General features: G+C 42.3%; 2 protein-coding genes across 2 annotated transcripts; one reads left to right on the top strand and one right to left on the bottom strand.

The window, feature by feature from the left end:
- The first annotated feature begins 1,216 nt into the window (after positions 1 to 1,216).
- tmem151ba (transmembrane protein 151Ba) lies at positions 1,217 to 7,457 on the top strand. Its single transcript, XM_071537228.1, has 2 exons — positions 1,217 to 1,300; positions 6,024 to 7,457. The coding sequence occupies exons 1-2, from the start codon at positions 1,217 to 1,219 to the stop codon at positions 7,455 to 7,457; spliced, it is 1,518 nt and encodes a 505-aa protein (XP_071393329.1).
- Positions 7,458 to 12,412: 4,955 nt separating this feature from the next.
- tcte1 (t-complex-associated-testis-expressed 1) lies at positions 12,413 to 15,592 on the bottom strand. The gene is made up of 4 exons (XM_071537219.1): positions 15,436 to 15,592; positions 14,748 to 15,316; positions 13,622 to 14,071; positions 12,413 to 12,583 (listed from the first exon to the last, which is right to left on the bottom strand). The coding sequence occupies exons 1-4, from the start codon at positions 15,590 to 15,592 to the stop codon at positions 12,413 to 12,415; spliced, it is 1,347 nt and encodes a 448-aa protein (XP_071393320.1).
- Positions 15,593 to 16,942: the final 1,350 nt, after the last annotated feature.

The raw sequence follows: 16,942 nt of genomic DNA, 5'->3' as shown, positions 1-16,942 counted from the left end.
TGACAAATTATAAAAAAAAATAAAATGCTTTTAATCTCTGTCAGTACTGATGCACACTGATATGGTGAAGCAACTGACAAAACTACACAGAATCAAAAGCGGTCTGTAATGATATCTCTCCATATGAAATGCAAATTAGATGAGTCTACAAAAAGACTTAATAGCAAAAGTATTTTGGAAATGAGATTAACTAAGTCTTCATATATAACAATATATGAGGTTTGATCTGAAAATCTGTAGGTTTTAAGTTTCCCTTAAAGTCAATGGAAATCTTAATAAAGTGTTTGTGCTTGAGTGAATGAATGAAGACCAACTGTTTGATTATGAAATTAAACAACATCCATGTTATTTTGAAAGAGACCATTGTTTTGTGCTGAGTGTTCCATACACTATAATATTCCTATAGGGACATATACTGTATCTGTGGTATTTTTGTGTCTCCTATGGTAACACCATACCCATAGGGACTTAAAGTGTGGTAGTACTCAATAGTGAGCTTACAGTGAACTTTTCCTACTTCATGGTATTTATTTATCTCCTACAGTATCACTAATATTCCAATCATATTTAGGCATATAGGGACTTTGCTGTGATATTTGTGCAGAATCTTTTCTTTTTGTTTATTTGTCACCGAATTATTACAGTTCATTTTCTAAGAGATAGTCATGATTGGGCCACACAGACAAGGTCATGCACCCTCATGGGCTGCAGGGGGTGGGTTTCTCACCGCAGCACCGCCTCTGTGCTGTCGTGATTTAACGGGGATCTCTGTTATTTACATCGTGGTGTCGGGCTGGCCGTTCACACGTGTTCTTGCCTCCCTGTCTTTGTCCCGCTCCGGTAGTACTCTGCTCTCCTGCTCCACAGCTTCAGCGGCTGCCATGGCTACTACGCCTACGGGAAGCTGACTGGTGCCTTTGCCATTTCCTATTATTGCCTCCTTTTGCGGTCTTCAACATCTAGTCATTGCAGCGCAGGAGGAGTCTTTGATTTGTGCGTCTTCCGAGCTGGCGCTGATACAATGAGCGGATTCCCCCCGCGGCTGCTCACCTGGAAGATGCGGGGATGATGCATCTTTTGTCATCTGAGTGTTTCCATTTGGGCTCCCGCTAGACGATGCGCGGGGCGGTTGTCGGTGTGTTTATGTTTCGCCGCGATTTGGAAACCCCCATTCCCACCAGGAGATCCATGCCCCGTTTTTTGCACCGTTGTCAACATGTCCCCAGCATCGGCTGCAACGGCCAGTGAAAGCAGCACCACCACCGTCCCCGAAGAGGACCCGGAGAGCCCCAGAGAAGAGGTGAGCACCAGTCTTTCCATTGGGATCATTTTCAAGATGCACGCGGGGCGAATTGTGCTCTTAATTGATGTGACAATTCCTTGCTATCACAGCGGAATCCCCATAATCGCACTCCAGTAATCAGATTTCCGTGATTATATGGCTCAATTAGGGCCACTCACTGGATAAACGCATCACGGAGCGCTGCGAGCGGCAGATAAATTGGATTTCTTATGGGATTACATTGTATTAATGGCCGAATAATGCAGCTATAGCCTACTGATATGAGCCTGGACGTCCAAGCACGCACCCGAGAGTGTGACCGTGCGTGGCTGTATCTTGTTTGTCTGGCTCCCTTCTAGACCAGTGGTTCCCAAAGTGGGGTCCGGGGCCCACTAGGGGGTCCTGGAAAGGGCCCAAGCGGGTCCTCAGCAAAATGAGAGTTTAATTTCACTGGCACTGTTATTTTATGCACCAAGCTTTAGCACAGTGAGAGGTTTCCACTCCTCAATGCTATCTCTCCCAACAAAAATCCTCCAAACGCAAAGGTTCTTGACATGAAAAGGACTGGGAAATCTTGCTCCAGACAGTTTATTACGCTGTGGGGACTGACATCAGTATGACTTAAATATTGTAATAACTAGCCATAGGCTGCTGTCATGGTCCCAAGATTGCATTAACACTCTCCATTAATGCAGCTGACAGTTGACAACAACAGATTGTGTTGATTTGTAGGCTAATTCGAAAACACAGGAGAGGTCTAAAATGTGCCATGGGGAAACTGGGATTCAAGTCCTTAAAGGAGGTGTTGCCTGTTATGAATTAAATAGATTTAAGACATTTTTTGGTGAAATAGGCTAAACCTTTCTCCCCTTATTTAGTGATTGATTTATAGACTCTCAAATACCCCAGTTAAAACTACTAACCCTCATGAACACACATGTTGGACAAGTGAGATCTCCATTACACAAGAGGGTTTTTATATAACCTGGCTGGTCTTATTATGTCAAGAGAAAGTGTCCATGAGTGTGAAAGGCACTTACTTAAAGGCACCATAATAGTCTGGTTAATAATAATAGTCTCTGCAGCTTCTCAGGTCTTGAAGGCTCTGACTGGAACGTTTTATAAAATATGGATTGAATTTCCCAACAGGCTGTTGTTTTATGGATTTTTTCCCTCTTCTATAAACAACAACTTTCATTCAAAATGGAGTCCTAATGCCCTTTCAGTTTGGATTTATATAATGTAGACCTACTACACATACTAGCCTACTGTAAAGTGACATTATCAAAGCCATACTGATCTCATAAAAGTATACTGACATGCTTTTTAACCTCTATTTTAAACCATAGAAACACAATATGCACATGTTGTGATGAATTCTACTGATTTTAAAGTCACAATGAGTAAGCAATAATATATCAATATATTTATCATTGAACTTGATTCATCACTGAATTTGCTCTGTTCCAATTGGCTATAACATTATGGCTATGCAGGCAGGTAACCTCTCCCTCAGGATATCCTCATAATAAAACAGTATGTTGTTTTCTATTCCCTACATTTCTACTATTACATTTTACATGCTGGTTAAATTAGTTGTTTGTATTCTCGAGTAGATGCTGTAACTGTGTCAGTATACCTACAGTAAAACCATTCAGACATCCAAATATAGTCCTTGCAGAAAGTGGGGACTTCTTTCACAACTTCCCTATGTGTTTAATCAACACCTTTTTCGGTATGAAAAATAAAAATCCACACAATTTCAACCGAACACCATTACCGATGTCTCCCGCTGATTCCACCTCAGAGGCTTTTTTCCTGACACCATAACTGTGTTAATTACCAATCTGTGTTGCTCCAATTTTAGATATAGCTTCATTATGTTCCTTCATCATATCCATGGGGACAGCATTAAAATCACAAACACTGTAAGAAAACGGTTTCCTATTTTTGCTACAATTAGCTCAGTTTCCATTTGCTTGATGTTTTCTTCTGCTTCATTAAATCCAAGTTGGTCATCAGAATATACCCACGGTTTCCTAGGTTTGCGTATTCTCCCCTCTCATCTACTTTGGGTGTCCCTGCATGAGTAATATGTTAGGTAGGGTTTTTTTCCCCCTATGTTTCATAAGATTCAGACCAAAATAGACAATCAAATACATAACAAGTCAGGTAGAGGTGCTTTTCTTGCCAGTCAGCCAGGCTACAGGAATTGCTTTGTCAAATGCATCTAAAAGGAAAATACCACTGTTTTCACTTTCCAGGTAATTTCTTTCATTGCTCCTATCCATAAGCCTACTGGACAGCTCTACTATGATTTGAATTTTAATTGAAAGGTCCCTTATTGTGAAAAAGTACCTCAGAATTGATATCTCTAATAGAAAATAAAGCTTGGTTGTATTTTAAAGTTCAGACAAACATTCAGTTAATCCACAAAGTCAGTCTCCCCTTCATTGCCCATGGAGCGTCTCCCAGCTCTACACTGATATGACATCCTTAATCAGAGCTGATTCTCTGGATTCTAGCTCTGGAAGAGAGTTGTTAATGTTGAAAAATACTGATAAGACTGTGGTAAGAAATGGAAATAACCTAAATGAATTCTTAAATTAGTGGTGTTCCCTTTTTAAAGGACAGTTCTTGTTTTATATGTGATATTCAGATGGTTCTTTGGCCTGATGGTAGTCTAACATTCAGCTGAATTGGGAATGCATTGCCTAAATTTAGCCAACACTAATGCTAAATGAATGGGAGCTGTACTGGCAACTGTGACATGATTCAAGTTTTGGGCAGAATCACCATAGACTTAAAAATAAATTCATGCTTCCTCTCAAACTGAAAAGGACAAGGAGCATATATGCCACTTCATATTCAAAGCAAGGATGCACATATTCAATTATTTTCATCATGCTCCAACATATAGGCCTATTCCCTTTCCTCCCAAATATTTCAACAAAGCAGATGTGAGCACACACCCTTGAGCCCTGATATGTATTCTGGTTTCACCTGCTTCTTAGACTGCGCTCACACCAAAGAGCCATCTATCACATATTTTTTCCTGTCACATGAAAAACAGAAATGATCCTTTTAAGTCAAGGGTAAAATTTGCTTATAACAGTATTTTGTGAGCTTCACCATAATTTACATAAATCTTCAAGCCCCCAAATGTGCGTGACTGCTATTTTCAATATATTTTTTCCTTTGATTTCATTGCAAGTTTCAATGTTGTACTGCCATATACTGTATATTTGCTTAGATAATGGCACAAAGGATAGTTACACCAGATACTGGCAGGGAGACATTTCAGATGCAGAGGTAATGCAGTCCTCCACAGTCCATCCCATTATTATCTTCCGTGCGCAACCACACATCATTATTTCTGCTGCTCAAACCGAGGCCATAATGTGTAACGTGAGCCAGAAAGTATGTCATGTTCTATTGATTATAGCTGCAGAGCATGCACAGGCTACCAGCGAGTAAATATTCCTATTGCACTAGGCTCATCCCAATAGGGAATTTCAATGCTAATCCCCTCTGCCCTGTGGGGTGTTGGGTTGGGTCGGTATGGGACTCGGGGACCGTGTGACCAAAGGTGGGGAAGATAATTATGGAGAAAGAACATCTATTATTTACTCTCCTCTGTCACTCGAAGAGCACAGAGCAGACATGTTGGGTCAAAGACATCAATGCAGTCTGCTGGTTGATTTGACTGTTGTGGTCACGCCCCCTCTCCTAGATGCGGTTTGACCTATGGATTGTCCTATGGAATAGGCTGAGAAGCTAACCTGTCTTAAGTGTCTTATCCCTATGCATGTTAGCCTGTACCCCTGTGCGATGTCTGTTATTCAAATTTTTTGAATGAATTTAGCTATAATCCATCCTTCCTGGGGTTTTTGAATGTCTGCCAAGTGTGTGTGGCAGCATTCCCATAAGGCCTGACTAGCTCTTGATGCAGGCATTGGGGCTTGCAATGCCCCGAGGTGATAAAGGATGGCACCGGCTTTATGTGCCTCAGTGAAACGGTTGCTTTTTTCTGGGTGGTTTGACATTAAAAGAGTGGGGTTTCTCATGCCCTCAGATAGTCTTTGTTCTTTTATTCTTTTCTATTCCCAAATACAAAAAAGATTCAATTCACATTTACATACACACATGCATGGCCATGTACACACCCACATACTAGTTTCCTATAACAGTGTTCCTTGTTGGCTACAAGGTATATATTTAATATTGTACTTTTACTTTATTAAAATAGTTTTGTTGAATTTGATGATGGGAGTGGGTGAGTCTTTTGATTATAACAAGGGCAGACCAAAACATGGCAATTGGCTTACAGCTCATGCATAAACTATGTAAAAGCACTTAGAACGCTGAATATTTCCCTAAATATTTTATATGCCACCAAGAGTTACTGCTTTTTTACCATCTCTAAATATATTCCAAACAGATATTTAGGCCATAGTCACATCAGTCAAATAAATTACCATTTTATGTTAACAACGTTTTGTGAAATCACATCACAATATTGCAGTGCTAATTGAGCAACTGCTTTGAGGTTACTGATAAAGCATAAAGCTAAAGATAATTACATTTTAGTCTGTGAAATTCTAGTGTCAATACTCATAAAAGCACCAATTACTTCCAGGCAGGAGTACATATTTGATTTTCGACAACCATTGTTCTTAATGAAAAGATATTTGCAGTGCTTTTCCATAGGCTTATCTCTGTTTTGTCTTGTTCTGTGCAGCAGCGGCCCCAGAAACAGTCCCTGACTAAGGCCCTGTGTCGGGAAAGCCACTGGAAATGCCTGCTGCTGTCGCTGCTCATGTACGGCTGCGTCGGGGCCATGGCCTGGTGCCAGGTGACCAAGGTCACACGCCTCTCCTTCGACAGCGCGTACAAGGGCAAGTCCATGATGTACCACGACAGCCCCTGCTCCAACGGCTACATCTACATCCCCCTGGCCTTCCTGGTCATGCTGTATGTGGTTTACCTGGTGGAGTGCTGGCACTGCTACACCAGGAACGAGCTGCAGTACAAGGTGGATGTGGAAAGTGTGGCGGAGCGCATCCAGCGCATGCAGCAGGCCACGCCCTGCATCTGGTGGAAGGCCATCAGCTACCACTATGTCAGGAGGACCCGGCAGGTGACGCGCTACCGTAACGGAGACGCCTACACCACTACGCAGGTCTACCACGAGCGAGTCAACACCCATGTGGCCGAGGCGGAGTTTGACTACGGGAACTGTGGGGTTAAGGACATCTCGAAGCACCTGCTGGGCCTTGAGGGCTTCCCTATCTCCAGGCTGAGGTTCACCAAGTGCTTTAGCTTTGCCAACGTGGAGTCCGAGAACTCCTACCTGACCCAGCGGGCCAGGTTCTTCACAGAGAATGAGGGCCTGGACGACTACATGGAGGCCCGTGAGGGGATGCACCTCAAGAATGTAGACTTTAAGGAGTATATGATTGCCTTTTCTGATCCTAATCACCTTCCGTGGTACGCGTCCAACTCCGTGTTCTGGGTGGCGGCTGCTTTCACCCTCTCCTGGCCTCTGCGGGTGCTGACAGAGTACCGCACCGCCTGTGTCCACTACCACGTGGAGAAGCTGTTCGGCTTTGACTACGTCCCAGTAACGCCGTCCGAGGAACGGCCCTATTGCCGCCACATCCCACGGGTCAACACCATCGACAGCACAGAGCTGGAGTGGCACATCCGCTCCAACCAACAGCTGGTGCCCAGCTATTCCGAGGCGGTTCTCATGGACCTGGCCCAGCTCTCAGGGAGCAGCAACAGCTACTCCGCATGCGGCGGCTACAGGCAGAACTGCGAGCGCTGCCACCGCACCATCAGCAGCTCCTCCATCTTCTCTCGCAGCGCCCTCAGCATCTGCAACGGAGGAAGCCCGCGGATCCCCTTCAGCGCCAGCCGCTTCTCCCTGGGTCGGCTGTACGGCTCCCGGCGGAGCTGCCTATGGAGAAGCAGCGGGAGCCTGAATGAGCGGTCCTGTCCCACGGAGAGCACGCGCTGTCTGTCAGGCCAGCAGGCAAGCGAAGAGAACCCTCCAGCCTACCAGGACGCACTCTACTTCCCCGTGCTCATCGTACACCGCAACGAAGGCTGCCTCAACCACGACCACCGCTCCCTGCACAGAAACGGCTCCTGTGTGGAGACCTCCCTATGACCCGCAGCTGCCAGACCTGGCTGAGCTGACCTGAGCAAGGAATATAATGATCTTTCTCCCTGGAAACAAGCTCACAGGCAGATGAACCTTCTCTTTACCCCAGGCTTGGGCTAATATAGACTTGTTCCCCACCCCTTTACAACAGAGGTACAGTAACTCAGCAACCCATGGGTTACCACAAACAAGGATTTCTTAAATAATTTCAAAAGTGGTTCACAACAGTATCAAATTCTCCAGAATCAGTATCACAATGAATAACGGGACAATTTAAAAGTATGTCTGGAAAAATCATTACAGTACACTCAAAAAGTCAGGGAAAAACAGATGCTCTGAGACTGTTGTTTGAAATATACTCTGCAGCAAGGACCATACTGCTCAGTACTTTAATGTACTGGACAAACTACCGTTCTCTCTTTGTATCAGTTTGAGTTTTGGTCGCCAAAGTGTCATGTTGCTGTCCTGCAATATCTATAAAGAGCAGAGGTGAATAAGCACGGAATACAAAGGGGAGAAACGTCCCACTGTAAATGCCATAGTTACATTTGCTTGTTGTAGATCTTAGTCACAGAAAAACTATTTGCAAGGATATGACTAAAATTCTCTACACAGCATAGTATTTGAAGTCTGAAATGGGGTTTGACTCATCAGTAGCCCAAGACATTGCCAAGAAATGGAAGGAATATAATAACTAGTGGATGCCCAAACGGGAAATTCTCAAACACTGAGAAAACCAGACTCACACAAGTCATGTGAGTCATGAGGGAAAATGTAAAAAAAAGATATCCGCCTCTTTGTCAAAGCATAATTAACATGCCTCAATAGTGTGTCTGAAGTAAATCATATGGCTTGTGGCTTGAAGTGAAATTGACTTAGGCCCAAATATAAAACCTCAACATTTGCATGTGAAACATTTTGACGCTATATGATCTGAGTGTGCTCGTTCAAAGTCACTGCTCACAGAATGGAGTACATTTTCATAGTGTGAAGATAATGTCTAATCGAGAGGTTGAAATATCCAGTTAGTTCAAAATCAGCTTGGTTGCAATGACATTATACTCCCTGGCTTTCTAAATATAGCAACATACTCAATGAATAATTTAGTGCAGGAGGGCTAAAGGACACCAGAACTTCAAACTGAATCCACAACACTTCCTCAAACTGTTTGTTAATCAATACAACCTGTACATTTTGTATAACGGCCAACTGAAAATGAACAACCTCACCACAATATTAATATAGCAATCTCAACAGCTAGTTCAAAGTCTCAAAGATCAATTTAATTTCATATTTGGCAATATTTTTCTTCGGTCTACCTCTTTGTTTAAGTGCCTAACGATCAACCGTTACTTACAATAGCATAATATATAGCCATCTCATCTCAACATCAACCCATTAAAACAAGTGGAAAGTAGAATCAACAAAGTAGAATTCACATTCATAATAGCACATGATACATGGTAGCAGAAACATGTGACTGACATGTGACTTATCACTGACAGTGATAAGTGCTACTCATCGCGGTTTAGGGTGTAGGTTCCAAGAATCACACCCCAAAAATATTGAAGATGAGTTTTCCTCATAATGTAAAACAGCTCTCATATAGCCGGCCATGTGCTGCTACTGCTGCTGATGCATATCCGAGAGACAGCCAGAGAGCTGGCCATCAAAGAGACTAGAAATAGGCAGAGGCCTGGATTCAACTACTGATAACGACAGATTTAATATGACAGGATTACTTGAAAGACCTAAAAATAAATTTCTTCTCAACTGAGTACATACAGTACCCTAGTCATGCCAGTTGTAGGTGATTTAATGTTGTTTGTGAGCCAAGCCATAAACAATAGCTAACATGTACTGTAAACAGTAATGAAAATCAAGGCTATAAACGTATAAACATTGAGTGCAGTCAATGTTTATTGAACTTGAGAAACTCATTACTAGGAATTATCTTCCAAAATCCAACAATTCAGCCTGTTTTAACTGTAAAATCCCCAAGCACAATCACATCACTCACTCAATTCATACTTAATTCCTTTGATTCCTCAACGTTTGTGAATAATCCTTACACAATAATTACAGATGTGTTATGCACAGTTATCAACTGACAGACCTTCATCTCATGAGATGTGCCGTGAATCATACATTGACACGGATCATTCTTAGATCATCTTCTGACACATTAACACCCTCAGAACCATTACATGTCTAAGTACAGTAAATATCAGAATCTTGTCTATAGTAGGTCACGTCCTGTTAATACTCGTCTTAACCAATGATGGGCTTGTAAATTGTGACCAATTAGCCATACTCATTACATTCCATGTGTGGTGTAACGGTATAGAGTTAGTGACTATCTTGATAGCAATAACAGAAAAAGCATTGAAAATACTCATAGGGAGACATGATGAAAAACACGGATTCCGTCAAAACCTCACATTTCATTCAACAAATGACAAATGACAGTTTAGAATGAAAACAACCTGTACACTGTTAACTGTCTTCAGCCGTTGTCATAACTCGGTTCATCTATGCAAGCCCCTTAACAAACTCAGGATAGCAGTCAGGGTGAGGCTTCTGCTTGCGACAACATCCTCCTACCTGGTTATCATTCCATTTACTCAACTTAGTCTGTATTCTCTTTAGCTTTTACAAGGCTTCAGCATGGATCAGCTGTGTGATAACTGGGTCATTTGTAAATGAGGGGTTTGAAATCACGGCATGTTTAGCCAAACTGTCATAACCTCACTGATGCTCCCATTCCAGATAATGGAGGGCGAATGAAGGGGACAGGAGCTAAAGGTCAGAGACGACTGAGATGCATGTTGGACTGAAGGTCCTCATTTTCCTTTGATGAGAGTCACATATTTAGATCTCTCTTAGAATGTTTGTGGTCTAAGGGTGGAACACTAGGCAACTTTTTTGGGCAACATGGAGCGGCAATTTTTCCAGCAGCAGGAAACCACATGAGATGCGGGAGCTAAAATGTATCCATTCGTTCATTGATTTAAGGGAGTAAAATGTACTTAAATATTTCCTGGCAACATGATAGCCCTAAGTAATCAATGCAACAATTCTGAGGCATCTCACTGGACAATGTTGCCCATTAGCATTGCCCAAAAAGTTGCCCTGTGTTTATCTACTACCTTTACTGCAGGAGGAGGTACTGAATGAACAAATTCTGGATTTTGGTCACTGTTAAATACTGTAATCATCACGTCTGATTAATGATCATCCACTTTCTACTTAGAGAGCATCGGTACATTTTGATCAAGCCTCTCACTCAGATGGCTTCACTGTGATGTACATACGTAGTCATGTGTTAAGAGCAGGAAAACAACGTGTTTACCAGTGAAATGTTTACCTAACAACAGCGTCAAAAAAGCAAACCTGGGGTATTCAAAATGGTTATGAACTGGACAGTGACTGGAAGGTTCATAACCAGACATTTTTCCTCCATAGGTGACTGTTAGCATCGAGGCTTCGTCATGCAAAACACTGAACCCTTTACCATGTGTACAGAGTAGACTAGGTTGTTATAACATGTACTCTTTCACTCAAGAATGCGTTGGGGCTCATCTTTTTATAATATTGTATAAAGGATTTTGTGGATTTAGAAGACTCTAGGGCAGGAAGGTTTTGTACTGTAAATAAAGCAGAGGCGTGAGGTTAGAATGACTGTCAATGTGTATCTTGTGCTTAGTTGAATGTGTCACCAACTAAAAGGTAACATGTACTGGGACATTTTTGATGTGCAGATGTAAAATGACAAATTTGATATGTAGCAAATGTCAATACACTCCCTTGTAAAAAAAAAAAAGTTTCAGGCGATGCAGCCAACAGCATCTTTGTGCTTTGCGCTGCTTTACATTTACTACTTTGAACGGTTTTTGTTTCCCTTAAACCCATTTTTACATTTTTCAGATTATATTTGATACACCTTTATTAAACTAAAAATGTTGTCAGGGAGAGCTGACCTCTTTAGGAATGGGCACACACACACACAAACAAACAAACAAACACACACACACACACACACACACACGCACACAGCTTTCTATGGGACAAGGTTGAGTGATTATTACCCTCTAAAGAATATCAATATTCCATCATATGTACAGTGCTGTATGTACCTTCAGCTGAATTAGTCCACCATCAAATTACAGAAGTGCTTTGCCTTTCTCTCCATATGATCCTAAAGAAAAGCTAATGACCTTTGCAAGAGGATCAGCAGCTGGGGAAACGTGTAATATAAATTACACAAAAAAATGTTTTGTTGCTGTCTAGCAAAGGTGTTACACTATTAAACAATAGATATAGGTAAAAACGCAAGTCTGTATGTATACCAACACTACCACAATGTTGCCTTGATGTTACATATACAGTTGAAGAAACTGCATACCAAATCTGTGTATTCAAATTGAAAAAAAGGCTCAATAAACTCAACTGCTCAATAAATTAACTCAGTCAAAAAATTATTTCACGACAATTGTTGCCACATCCCATTAATTGTGGTGCAAGATATGAGTGTATGCCTAATATGTGACAGATATCAATAGGAAACATATAGTGTTTTCTCTGAAATTCTATGCAGCAGTGGTGCTTCTGGAGCTGAAAATATTTTTCTTTACATACTTTAAGGGAAAAACCCTCAGTTACATTTACACTGTTAGATATCATCAATTTGTGATATTCCATGCATTCCAGGAGTTATTGTGTGTACTGTATTTTGTACTGTGACAGTAAGTGTTGTAACCTAATCCAAACAGGACTGCACCTTTTGTGTTTCAGAAGAAATTTGGCTACTTTCGTTTCACATTTTCTGTTGCTGCAGCGGTAATGCAGTGGTGGCGCACCACGGCTGAATGAACACAGAGGAAGCACTGCAGGAACCAAGCTGAGGCAGGGATCAATGAGTAATATAGATGGGTTTGTATTGGATGGAGGTGCTCTGGTGTCTACTTGGCTTTACTCTCTTGAGCTTGTTTCTTGCGCGCTCTGCTCTGGTTGTTCCGAACCGCCTGGCTGATGCAGGAGCCGCTCTCCTGACCCACCTCCGTCAGACGGATATCACATTCTGTAACAGTGGTGTTGTGCGACATCCCCTCCTCCAGAGCTTTACCTCCATCCTACACACACACTCAAACACACACACACACACACACACACACACAGAGATAGGGAGAAAGAGAGAGAAGGAACAAATAAACACATTTGGCACAACGCAGGCAGTTGTTCCTCAAAGGTCTCCGGACAGACTTGACAACCTTGAACAGTCGCCCCTCGGCAGCTCTTACTGTACAATATACCACTGTGTCCTACACTTTCTAAACTGCTTATTGTGATTGTCAACAGTGTTTTATTGTTATGTCTGAAACAGGCGTTTCTATTTTAGTGAAGACTAGGCCAAGGTCAAAGATATTGATGCCGCTGCACGTGGCATTTCTGCTACGTGGGTGATTTTCGATCCTCCACAGTGAATTCCACTCACAGGCATACAAGGAAATCTTGAAGAGGAGAGAGCATGAGAAGGGGAAAATTCAGATCCACCTCCCATGGGGAAACAACACCTACTCAGCTTTCCATTATTGCATGTTTTCAACACATATCTATGAATAATTGAAAATCTGTGTACTTCTGAGCTATTTTGTCTGCTTACTTCACGATACTATGTTTCTATACAGGCAGGAGTGAACTGCACTCTATGCTTCGGCTGTGATGGCAATACAGTGTTTCAAAATATAGTGCTATCCGCAATAACATTTTACACAAAGCTGTTACTAAGTTTAGTAAAGATATTATTACCTGTGTACTAATTGCTGTGTACATTATTGCTGTACACAAACATTTTAAAGGATAACCAATATTTTTTCCAGATTTCCCACATTGAAAAGATGGTTCCAAGAAGGTCTTATAGACCGAAACATTGTATACATTTTTTGTAATAAATTTCTTGCAAGTTATGGCTTGTTTTACTATTTGTCTAAGGCTAGGTCTCTTTGCACCTGTCTCTAAGACAGGTGTGCAGTAGCTTTTCTTCCCAATTTACTAACGACAAATAGTGACTTTACTGTGCAGATAACTGCCCTATCAAACAGGCTTGACAGCAACTTATTAAGCAGTTAAAAGAGAAATTCTTCCACCATGTACAGGAATACCCTGCTTACCATGCCCAGTCTGTTGCAGGAGAGGTTGATGCTCTTCAGGGTGTTGTTCTGAACCAGCACTTTAGACAGGACGATGGCAGCGGGCTCGCTCATCTCGTTGGCTCCCAGATGCAGGTGGAGTAGGGTGCTGTTGTTCAGCAAGGCCTGGCCGACAGCCTGACCCCCCTCATCTCCCAGACGGTTCAGACGCAGGTTGAGGGACAACAGGGTGGAGTTCTTGGACAGGGCATGGGCGATAGCTTGGGCTCCCGGGCCTCTGATGTTGTTGTCGTAGATGTTCAGGGTCTCCAGTTGACTCCTGTTGAGCAGCTTGCCGATGGCCCGGGCTCCTCTGTCTCCTATCAGGTTGTGGGAGAGGTCGAGTTCCCTCAGGGAGGGGTGGTCCAGGAGGTATTTCACCAGCAGACGGCATTTGTCATCCTCCACTTTGCTTTGGTGGAGCCTCAGAAGCTGTGGAAACAATACAGTATGTGGATTAATACAGACTGTGGTGACAGTGTTTTTTTTCCAAGTAGCACAGAAAACAGATAATTTTAGCATAATATGTGAAAATAACTGAAAATGCCCATGGCTACTTTCAGTCACAAGTTACATATGTGCGTCCTTTTCAATTTTTTTTTACACAGCATAAAGCTATTTTTTAGGAGCAAATGCTACTAACGTGGTAGCACTACATAACACTGAGAGGCTATATGAGGTAAAATAAAGCAAGCAATTCAGAGGAATGATATCAACTCCAATAAATATCCTCTCGAGGGGAACCTAACAGCTTCCCCATCATGCAAAGTGACCAGTAGTGTTTGTGCCATGTTCCCGTGCAGTAATGAATTCATGTGACATAACTGTTGTATCAAATAATGACTTATTTAGGTTGCAGCCAGCGGCTCTGCTGTCTTTTGTTTGATGTAAGTAGAGCATACAGTTAATGCTGACTATGCCAACAAGAATTTCCTGTTTCACTACATTTGAAACATTTTTGTAAATGATGCTTAGTAACTGGCGAGGAAGAAGGGAATGCTGAAATAAAACAAGAAAACATGCTCCAGACGATCAGGCTCCATCCTTTGCGAGAGAGTGCTACAAAGGGCAGTGCGCCATAAAGCACTGAGGAGGAATTACTATTTACCTTCAAGGTCTTACAGGACTTTAGGGCCTTGGCCAGGGACTCACAGTCTCTGGAGGTGAACTCAAACAGATTCCACTCAAAGTTCATGCCACAGTGCCTGACCCTGTACACCAAATGCAGCTCTTCCAGGTTGGTCAGCTTGTTCAGCAGGATGCCAAAGTCAAAGTGGTCCATAGATGGTCCCTCGGAGCCACTGTCACTAGCCAAGTCTGAGCCGTCTTCCTCTTCTGCCTTCTGGGGCTCCTTGATGGGCGGCAGCAGCTGGGAGATGTCCAGCCTCTTCACGTAGTTCTTGCAAAGAGGGACCATGTCTAGAACCGTCTTTGGGTCGGTCACATCTGGGATAAAGAGCTCAATAATGTTCTCCAGGTGCCTCTCAAAGAACATTCGTTTCCAGCTGTGGCCGTACTGAGAGACGTCGCAAAGGTCCCACCGCTGGCTGCAGCAACGCTTCCAGTAGCCTTCATCGCTGATCAAGTTGGCTGTGACATGCAGGGGCAGAGCAGGGGACAGTCTCTCCAGCACGTAGTCTTTATGGCCGGGCAGAAGCTCTTCAATTATGGGCTTTTCTGTAACAGGTAGAAGTTTTCTGTAATAAATGCAAGTACACTCTATGAAATCCAATCAAGTCCTTGTTATAATGTAACTGATGTGAGTGTGTATAATGATACTGAAAACAACAGCATACCTTCAAAGTTCCTCACAATGTTTTGCAGGCAGAGGTTTGATAAAAGAGGCACTAGAGCAAGGGACCAGTCTGGATCTTCAGCAATGATCCTCCGTATCTTCCTGCAGTCCCCAGCCTGGTTGAGTTTTGCCACCGGAGGATAAAGGGACTTGGACATTGTCCCAGTCGTCATGTAGACAATTTTTGCAGCTTTGATTTTTCTGCTTAAAAACAAGAAACATTAAGATAAAGATGATTTTTTTTGGCCATGTTCCTAGCCATGAAACGTGTTAGATCTCAGCAATGGTAACTAGGTCCTGGCTTATCTTCATGAACCAGAATAGTATATTTCTGTGTTGATAATTTGTTTTATAACATGTGAGTGTTACTGCAGATAAATCCTTTAGCAAAATTTGGGAATTTACATCCTAACACAGGTGTAGGCCTTTCTGTGGTCCTGCTTATCCACGTGAAAGACATTTTTGGACCCCCCACGTTAACGTTAGCTAGCCAAACTGCTACTAGCTTATTGCCACTTTAGCTACAAATTTATTTCAAACAATCTTAAAATGAAACTACACGTATTTATGTTTGTTTTCTACAATTTATATACACATAACACAGCTAACTCGCTGTTTGGGGGCAAAACTGACAAGAAGTGAGTGCCATGTTACTGTACCTGCAGTGCTTGGCTTGGCTTGTCTTGGCTCTGTCTGTCTCCTTGGCAACACGACGCTCAGAGTTTTGCTCAAGGGGAGTTTGAGCACTGAACGCTGTCTTACGGGAGAGGGGCGGTGCCATGGGAAACCTGCTAACTCTGTGTCCTCAAATCAGGTGTTGTCCTCGGGGTCCAGGGTACTACTGCTGGTTTTCTATTCTGCCACGTGGCTTTCATTTCAGCTGTAATAAGGAACTAATTTAGACCTGGGACGAATGCAATTATCTACCTGGCAGACTAGAAAACCAGCACACTCTGGAGCCTAAGGACCAGACCTGAGGACCACTGAGCTAGATGAACTCCTCCCCAGAAACATGGAAAGATGTGCACTCCTCAATGTGCCCCTAGCTAACACATGACTGCTGAAGAAATGTAGATTTTGTATAATTGCTTGGATTGTATTGTTTGGAGTCAACCTTAAAGTCAACCTATATGAAGATGAACATCCAACAATATCCAACAATGCAAGTAGGCTACACCATGACCAAGTTGAAAAATAATGGAAAATGTTGAAAGTTGAAAAATATTATTTTCAATTCATTTATTATGTGTAACAATGTCTCTTTAAATTTCTTTTAAATGCACTATACATCCGCCCTGTTTGTATTGTACTTTCATTGTAGCCTATATCCCTTGCACATGGTTAGCATATCCACTGTTGTTTGTCAAAAAAAAAGAAGCCATAACTGATATTTAAAAACTCACAAATGACATTTCTTGTATCGGTTGGGGGCAGCAACATTGTGCGAAATGGAGAAAGAATCAGTAACTAGTTTGAGTTGAATATGTATCTACTATATGGAATTAACA

Source organism: Centroberyx affinis, unplaced genomic scaffold (assembly GCF_046629955.1).
Source record: "Centroberyx affinis isolate AG114_WGS23_722 - 3 ecotype Tasmania unplaced genomic scaffold, CSIRO-AGI_Caff_v1 ptg002997l_1, whole genome shotgun sequence".
In the NCBI taxonomy this organism is placed as follows: Eukaryota; Metazoa; Chordata; class Actinopteri; order Beryciformes; family Berycidae; genus Centroberyx; species Centroberyx affinis.
Note: the sequence above shows the minus strand (reverse complement) of the source record. Positions and strands in the feature narration are given on the sequence as shown.

Excerpts from the sequence above, each read along its gene's own strand:
- tmem151ba (XM_071537228.1), top strand. The coding sequence starts at position 1,217 with ATGTCCCCAGCATCGGCTGCAACGGCCAGTGAAAGCAGCACCACCACC. Across the intron at positions 1,301-6,023 it reads CGGAGAGCCCCAGAGAAGAG|CAGCGGCCCCAGAAACAGTC; the intron begins GTGAGCACCAGT and ends TGTTCTGTGCAG.
- tcte1 (XM_071537219.1), bottom strand. The coding sequence starts at position 15,592 with ATGTCCAAGTCCCTTTATCCTCCGGTGGCAAAACTCAACCAGGCTGGG. Across the intron at positions 15,317-15,435 it reads CATTGTGAGGAACTTTGAAG|AAAAGCCCATAATTGAAGAG; the intron begins GTATGCTGTTGT and ends TACCTGTTACAG. Across the intron at positions 14,072-14,747 it reads AGTCCTGTAAGACCTTGAAG|CTTCTGAGGCTCCACCAAAG; the intron begins GTAAATAGTAAT and ends TTGTTTCCACAG.